The following is an 8,926-nucleotide window of genomic DNA, read 5'->3' as shown; positions in this document are numbered from 1 at the left end:
CTGCAGGAGCCAGAACCGGGTCGCACTGGAGTCTGTTCTTTCACACTCGCTCCTCCCAAGCGTTGTGCTCATCAGGGAAGCGAGCGATTCGCTAAACCGTATGTTGTCATCGGCATGAGCTGCTTCCAGATTTCTGGTGCTCCCGTCAGGAAACAAAACTTGGAACTTTCTTTTTGGGCAGAGTATAAAAAGCAAAATTTAATGCTTAAAGTGTTATTTACTCATGGAAGGAATCCAGTTTAAAAGAGCAAACCAAATAACTCCAAGGTTTAAACAGAATTATTTCAAGTTGAATTTACCCAAGAAAGGAACCACTTCGCATTGAAAGCTCACGGAACTAAATTCATTTGAAAAAACAAAACATGATAGATGTATAATTCTTTTTCAATTAAAGTTACAGAGCTTTCATACATCAAACAATTTAACCAACCCTTTATTTCATCCTAGTTCGAAAATGACTAGTGTGACATGCCATGTATTTTAAACTTTCAAGAACCATTAGTGAATATTTACATATTTATTCCATGCTTGACACTTTTCATTCCAAATTCCCTGACAGAAAACAAATTATTCATATCTCTGCTAGTTTCCAACACAGTAAAGTTTCTGAAAAAATAAACCAACCATAAACACGGTCTAAAGGAGCCAGACAGCTTTAAAAATTTTATGCAGCGCTCCTCAAAAAAACATTAATACCCGTCATGCCTGTGAGAGCTCCACCAATTTTACCCATTACAATTGCATTATTAGTAAAATTACATCTTCCTGTTATTTTACGACTCAGAAAATCGTTTGGCTTCCAATCCAAACCTTTCTTCATGTTATTTTAAACATTGTTAAAGCGCGTACCTTTGTGAACCGATACTATTCCCTTTAACTGCACCCAGTCAATTAACAGAAGTTTACTGCTTTCATAGGTTACGTCAATTGACTTTGCGAACTAATCGCCTCTCAAACAGCAGGACACTGTCCCAGGGTCTCCACACAGCAAGAGCACACGTAACAGGGGCCTTCTGTGGTCCAAATAAAAACCTACTTAATTTAGTCAGGCAGGATAAAGCTTAAAAAAAAAAAAAAAAAAAAAAAAACACCACCACAAAAAATCAGCCTAAAGTATTCCCATACTTTAGAAACACTTAAAATAGGGTGTTAAAGTTTACAAGTCTAGGCAGACAAGCTCTCCAGAGTAAGTTAACATTACATAAAACAATAATACTACAACTGAGCCATATTTAAGTAGATGAAGGCCCCTTTATAGCACTTCTGTAATGTCAAGAGACCAAAGCATAAGTGAAAATAGAGCTTTTGTAAAAATTCTACATGGCCTTTCAAACAAGCTGCTACTCCAAAAATGCAGTAGCAGGCTGCTGAGAATCAGTTAATTCCACAAAATCTCATGGAGCCCAAAGGAACACAAACATGGAAAAAGCTGGCTTCAATCACTGCATTTAACGTGAAAATATATTTAGTGTTGAATCTAGTGAACATTTCTTTATCAGTTCCAACTTCGTAAGGTTTTTCTTTTTGCACTATATCTCAGTCTGATTACAGAAACAAAAATCCAAACCATCTATTCAAAGGGAAGGTTCGGCGTTACTGGCGCCCTGTGCGGTGGTTCAGTTTCTACATCTGCCTCTACACCTTCTCCTCAACTACCCCAGTCAGCAGAGAGGCGGGAAGTAATTAACTCCAAGCTCTCCAAGGGTTCAGGTTTCTTGCCTTTTCTCCTCAAAGCATTCTCTGTTTTCCAATGAAGTAACTCTTCTGCTCCTAATGCATGAGCTGGAGTTGTGAAGTAAACACTAGAGTGTTGTCTCATTCTCCCTGAAGTCAATGGCAGATTTTCTACTAATTTTAACAGGTGCGGGATCTTAAGTATCTAATCACATTACCAAAGATGTACAACAAAACCTACATAAATGATGTTTACATTTGTATTCTTTCACAGATCAATTCATTTCAGGTAATCTTATATCACCCACTACTTCAACCACTGTCAGATGGACCTCATTCATTAATAACTCAGACTGGCTAAACACAACAAAACAAAACAAACAAAAAAAAAACCACAACAAAAAAAGGCTAATGGTTCTAAACCTGAGAGAAAAACCTAACATTGCCTTACATATATATTTTTTTAATATTCTTGCAGTAATCAGTCACACACAAAACACCTGTACCTTTCTTTTGGCACAATGAGTATTTTAGAAGTCCTTCAAGTCTTAAAGAGGTTCTTTTTACTGAGTATTGTCTACTGAAGTCCACAAAAAATTAAAACATCTTTTTCAAAAGGAACAAAAAAAATTTACAATTGTACACAAAATGTCTTGGATTTTATTGAAATTTCAAGTCTTGTATCAAACAAAAACTTTTCTTCAGACAAAAATATTCTCTTGGTGTCCTCCAGATACCGGTAACTCTGAATTGGTCCTTTGGTGCCACGCTTGCTTTGTCTTCTTCACAGAAGTCCACACGGTTGGGCCGTTCCATTAGGTCTCATTTTATCGCGTGAAGGAACGTACATGACGACCTCTTCCACTGCCTCCACTAACAAACTTTCCTCTTGAGCCACCACTGCTACTACTATTAGCACTTGTCCAAGACGGTCCAATTCCACCCCGGCCTCTGGAAGCACGATCGCGAGGACTCGGTCGGTAGCCTTAAAGCAAAGAAAAGTATACTCAGTTGGAAAAAAAAAGAAAAAAAAAAAAAGAAGCCCTAGGCGTAGTAGCTGCTCTGAAAGCGTAAGGAACAAAAACAAGATGAGACACCAACGGGGTCTGTTTTCTCCTCTTAACTTTCACTTTTCTTTTAGGCAAGCATTTTTGCTTTGCTTCGCTCTATAATTACCATGTAGGTACGAAGACAACTGAATTGCAAAAATCTGAATGCGAAATTAAGATTCTGCGATCAAGTGTTCAATTCAGCAAGTTTTATGGATTACAGGGCAGTTCGTATGAAAGCATGTATTTGACACAGTCTCAGTGACAACTGTTCATATATGCTTAAAACATTTGCCGAATTTCAAGGTGTCTGCAGCATCCTTGCATGGTTTCATTTGTAAAGCAAAAATGAAATTCAAGGAATTTTCTATAGTTCGATGCCCATATGAATACCATGTACCTGCTGAACTTAATGGTCTCAGTGGTGGCAGTGGACCCCTGTTAAAATTGCTTTGACCACCTCTACTGTCATTGTAGGTTCCCCTGGGCGTACTCTGTGCACTCCAACTTGAGCCTCGAGCGCCTTCACGACGACTGTAACTTCCTAGACAGGGAGAGAAAAACCCACACTCTGTTGAGCAAACATCACTCTTTTTTTTTTCTTCACTTCAATCTTCACAATACTCAGGGCGGTAAACATAATACATAATTCAAACAGATAAAGATACTCTGCATCAACATACCCTCGGTATTCTAAGTGGAAGTCTACAAGTGACTGTTGTGGGAAAATACCCACTCTTCAGATAAGAACCCAGGTTTAAAAGAATTCACATTATCTAGTATATTAAGATAGGGTCCTACACTTCAAGGTTTTGTGGTAAAGGAAATCCTAATATTTATAGCCTTACTAAATAGAAGTATTCTCTGTTTCTACTGTGCAAGGACTTGCCCTAATTACGGGATGGAAGGGAAAGGAATGCAACCTTGTCTATATATGAAATAAACACTCTGTAGCTAGAATCTCCAAGCTCACTGAAAATTACATCTTATTCTTGTCAGGATCTTACATCCTTTTATTCAAAAGCCTCATTAAACCCAGAGACGTATTGTGATGCTTGATTTCATGTAACAAATGGTAGAGAAGGCTTTTTTATTTTTCTGACTGCATCTCTGAAGCACTCCAACAGTTGTTCAAAGAAAACAGCCAACTCCTTTTGTAACACAGAGGGAGACAGAGGCAACACGGAACTTGCAGCCTTGTTTCAATTCCACAGCACTCAAGAGAACCTTTTCTAGTGTTCAACAACTTATTTAAACAACACTGCTTCAGGAACATCTCACAGCAGGGATGATTAACTGCAAGTAAATTGGGTTAGTATTACTGAAGTATTTTTAGCATTAATTTACTCCAATTTTAATACAGGAGACAACGTACCTTTTGAAGCAGGTGGTGTAAAGAACCTGTTCTGACTGTGAAAAGCTCCTCGTCCTCCACGATTCCCTGAGAACCCACCACGTGAAGAAATCTTCTGTGACACTTTTGGTGGCCTTTTGGCTGGTGGTATCCCATCTGGAGCAACCACTTCTTTGCTCTCTGCAGCAACAAAATCATCCACGTGCATGGAGGGTGGCCTGCTTGTGTTCTGTTTCCTCTGACGGAAGATATCATGTGGTCGAATTCCTTGTCCAAATCCTCCCCTGCCTCTTCCTCTTGGCGGTGGCACAACATGAGCTCTCTTTGCCGGCTCTATGTACTCAGATTTTCCACTGTCATGACAAACCATAATTTATTTAGTTAACGTAAAAATTAAGTCATATTGAACATAAGGCATTCTCCATACTGGAGACAGAATCTGAAAGGCATTTCACGTTTTGAGAATATACAAAACAGTGCTGAACACACTGTTTACTCATTTAACTCATCTCACCTTGATGTTATGAAGGTCTCATGCTTGTGCTTGCCGAGTTTGAATCCTTTTGTGGTTTTTGTGCGGCCAGGAGACGATGGTTCTGACAAAAATGACCTTTCCAATTCAGCTTGCAAGTCAAAGTCACTGCAACCCTTCTCTGACAGTTCAATTAAGTCAACTTTTACCTGCAATGACAGAGTTTAATTTTATCACACCCATCATTATTAGCACCTCTGAAGATGAAAAAATGTTGCACCAGGATGGATGAGATTCAGCGAGGGCACTTCTACTAGAGCAAAAAAGCTCCATCCTCTATCTTTCAATACAGTAGTGGGCTCAAAACAAAAAGCAGCAGAACTGCAGCAAAATTGTCTCGATGGCTCAGAATCTCTAAGTCAAGGGCATAGTTGTCAAGTATGAACATCTGTCTTGTCACTAGATGACCGACAGTGAGGCACTCTTTTGCTAAAGACACAGTCCAATAAATTTATTCATGCTGCTTTTATACAGGAATCAACAGTTTTGGTTTTGCTTAAGAAATGAAAACACAAGTATCTTTCCATTTAAATTTTAAAAGAGTAACACTAAAAAATAATCAGTTTGTTGACTTCACTGCTTTCATTATTTCTCACATAAGAAGACACTGCCAACTGCTTAGTTTAAAAAAAATAATGTCACTGTATATTTTTCAAAATTCCATTTAAAGTTTAGAATATAAAAATTAAGTTTCAAATACTGTGAAAAGTTTTAGTGCAAGTAGTATCATGTACTACTGCCATTTTTTCCACTTTTGTCACATCAGAGCAAAAATTAAAAGAGTGTAACTATCAGGTTCTTTGTGTATTACTGCAATGATAGAAGACAAGCAACAAAAAGAAAATATATCGTGTTCTTTATCTACGCTGGAACAGCAATGCAAAAGCAGGTTAGGACTGACGTAACAACTGCTCCTCTAAAGGAGATGACATCTGTATTAGAACCTGAAGGCATTTGACAACAACCTTTAACAAATGCCAACCTCTGTATCTGGGTGAGGTCAGGAAAACAAACCGTTTGACCATGTGAATTTCTGATGCTACGAGCTCAGGTTAACCCTCATTTTTAAATCCGCTTCAGTTATGTTAACGAAGCCTTTTACCATATCCAGATCGGTGTCTATTTCTTCAGCCTGAAAGGGTGAAAACCACATGGACTTCAGCTGGTCATCCATCACATCTGCCAACACATATGTAGTCCTGCAACAAAACAATGCCAAATGCCTGATTGGTTATGAACTACAACTACCTACAAGCATGTGCAGCATTACAGAACCTGAGGCATGACATAAAATTGTCCTGGTTTTGGCTGGGATAGAGTTAATTTTCTTGCTAGTAGCTGGTACAGTGCTGTGCTTTGGATTTAGCAGAGTGTTGATAATACACTGATGTTTTTGGTTGTTGCCAAGCAATGGTTATACCAAGACAAGGACTTTTCAGGGGGGAGGCTGGAGATGCACAAGAAGCTGGGAAGGGGCACAGCCCAGACAGCTGACACAAACTGGCCAAGAGATATTCCACACCGTATGAATCACGCTCAGTATATAAAACAGGGAAAAGTTAGCTGGGGACCACTGCCCACGATCTGGCTGGGTATTGTTTGATGGGTGCTGAACAACTGCATTGTGTAGCACTTGTTTATTATCACTGCACCTTCTGTCCTGTTAAACTTCATCTTAACACACGTGGTTCACCTTTTTCCTGATCCTCTCCCCCATCCCACCGCGAGTGGGGGAGCATGTACAGCTGTGCGTGGCGTTTAGCTGCCTGCCTCTTTAAACCACAACATAAATACACTGGGACAAGTCAGTAGTAGTGACAAGAGTGCTGTTTAGATCCTTTTTGTAATATACTCATGCATAAATTATTGTATTTTCTTAAGTAAATCACAGGTAGTATGCTCAACCATTTTACCTGTTGTTAAACAAATTCTGCAGAGAGTCTGGTGCAGAAAGAACAGGCTCCACATCTTGGTCACTCAGTGGACAAGAATCACCTGCTGATTCCAACATCTGCCTCACTCCAACAATGTTGTCCAGTAAGGATTCAAGGCCATCATCTTCCTTAGAACGATCCTAAGTCAACACATCACAAGTCAGAACTTTTTCCCCTCCTCAGAGAAAACATGCTTTTGTTAATTAAAAAACAGGGGGACACACTACACAAAACCGTCTATCCACAATATAGTGGAACCAAGACGACCAGGTACACAACAGCAGAGAGCTCCTCAGTAAGCTGTAAAACACACTATGTCACCACATGCACATTCCTGTCTTTGTTTCCAGTGGATGCAATGACCTCCATAACACAGTCCCAAAGAAGGCATCCTCCCAGGTTTTAGTGAACGAGCTCTGGGCTACAGCATTCTAACATCTCAAGTGTCTGCTATTTCTCCTTCAGCACAGCTGTGGCTTTTAATTTTTTACCACAGATGTTGGCAGCTGGGGAAGGGACAGGAAAGGCATTTTGACCAGCAGGCTGTGAAGGAGGTCTTTTATGGACTCTTCTTAATTAGCTATCTACTGCCCAGCTGTATTATTATGTAGGATTAGATTTGAATATCAGAGTTAGGTTTGCAATCAGAATCACAGAAATGTTGGATGCTCTGAATCCTGCATGTCCTCTAGTCTAATGTGCCCCTGCTCGAAGCAAGACTATCATCAAAGCCAGATCAGTTCAGCCATAACTCGAGCCATGTCTAAAGAAGGCTCCAGTGACGGAGAGTCCATAGGCACTCTGAGCAACGTGTTCCAGTGCTGCACTTCTCTCTCAGTGATTTTTTTTTTTTTTTGCCCCCCCCCCCCCCCCCAATGTCAACCTGAACCTCTGAAGCCACCATTTGGGGCCATTGCCCCTTGTTTTATCATCTGGAATTACCAAAAGCTGTTTGATTCCACCACCTTTGTAACTATTCCCCAAACAGCTGTAAGTAGCTCTGAGATAGCTCCTAAGTGCTCTTCACCAGGCTAAACAAGCCCCACTCCCTCGTCTCTCTAAAGCACATGTGCTTTAGTTTAGGTCCCTGACCACCTTGGTAGAACCCTCTTCAGTTCTCCTAGATCTCTCTCGAACTGGCAAGAGGGCAACTCTGGCCAGAGGTGAATGTAGCACTCCACATGACAGCTCACCAGCATCCCATGGAGAGAAGACATTGCAGTCCCTTGATTTGCAGATGATGCTCCTTGCAGGATAGTTCAGAACAGTCTGCCTCACTTGCAGTGACCAGGCACTGTTGGCCCATGTTCCACCTAACATCCACCATAACCACCCAGCCCACATCAAGAAATGGGGTTATCCTGCTCTCACTGCAGAACTTTGCATTTTTCCTAATGATCCACACAAGCTTTCACTAAACCAATCCTAAAAGGTATATTGAGGTCCTTCTGGATGGAGGCTTTGCTGCTTGTCACTTTAGTCACTCCCCCAGCTTACTGTTATCCACAAATCCACTGAAAACGTAGTCCTCCTTCAAGTCCCTGATGAAAAGATCCAACAGTATCAGCCCCACTGGTGGCTCCTGGTTGTTCCACTTGTTACTGGTCACCAGCAACACCAAGCCACAGCAAGACAGTGTTACATTAACAATCTGCTCACCACTATCCAGCACTCTGTTGTACACATTTGCTGCCTTTCATCACACAGTTAACTGCCTGTGCTCTCCGAGTGTGCAAATACTCTCAGCACAAAGGGATCCCAAACCGACCCGAAACTTCTCAGCATTACCACAACAAACACAACTAATTCAGAATCCATCCTGCACCAGAACAGGTGATTTTGGATATCAGTATTAAAACAATGGCAACAGCTATTGCCAGTTCCACAACATACCCACAAAACTGCTCACCTTTCTTATCAAGGAGGTATAGTCTATATTGTTTTAAAAACACATTCAGACAGAAGACAACATCAGCAGTTTGATTATTTGAATTCTTTTACCATAACATGTTTCTCCAGATCAAGCAGCAGGTTTTCTGGGGTCTCTTCTTTGTTTTGCAGTAGATGTTTTAACTCTGCAGTAGTCAGACCCAGTGTTTTGCCTGGATGAGATCCATCTGCTTCCATAAGGCTTCCATCATCTCCACAACATCCCTGAAATATTCAACAAGTGGAAAATAAGTATACATAAATATTCATCTTACTTTTGGATTGCAAACCCCTGAGAGTTCTAATGTACATTAGAGCAAATCGCAAAACAAGAGTAATATCTTGATTTTAAAACATATTATGAAAAATATTTTAATAATGTACACTTCAATAGGCAAGTTTAGACACTGCATCAAAATGATTGCAATCCTTTCCTATATAAGCTGAGGTTTGT

General features: G+C 40.3%; 1 protein-coding gene across 2 annotated transcripts in view; it reads right to left on the bottom strand.

Annotated features, from left to right (window-relative positions):
* Window positions 1-178: 178 nt before the first annotated feature.
* VIRMA (vir like m6A methyltransferase associated) overlaps window positions 179-8,926 on the bottom strand; it is a 29,061-nt gene continuing 20,313 nt past the window's right edge. For both annotated transcript variants that reach the window (XM_082044076.1, XM_082044077.1), the window contains exons 18-24: window positions 8,545-8,697; window positions 6,523-6,683; window positions 5,712-5,808; window positions 4,592-4,758; window positions 4,099-4,430; window positions 3,124-3,267; window positions 179-2,659 (exon numbers count right to left, since the gene is read on the bottom strand). In XM_082044076.1, coding sequence (XP_081900202.1) covers window positions 2,502-2,659; window positions 3,124-3,267; window positions 4,099-4,430; window positions 4,592-4,758; window positions 5,712-5,808; window positions 6,523-6,683; window positions 8,545-8,697 — 1,212 coding nt within the window. In that variant the 3' untranslated portion in view covers window positions 179-2,501. The remainder of the gene's footprint in view (window positions 2,660-3,123; window positions 3,268-4,098; window positions 4,431-4,591; window positions 4,759-5,711; window positions 5,809-6,522; window positions 6,684-8,544; window positions 8,698-8,926) is intronic.

The sequence above is a fragment of the Streptopelia decaocto genome (genome assembly GCF_964273445.1).
Source record: "Streptopelia decaocto genome assembly, chromosome: 2".
Classification (NCBI taxonomy): Eukaryota; Metazoa; Chordata; class Aves; order Columbiformes; family Columbidae; genus Streptopelia; species Streptopelia decaocto.
Note: the sequence above shows the minus strand (reverse complement) of the source record. Positions and strands in the feature narration are given on the sequence as shown.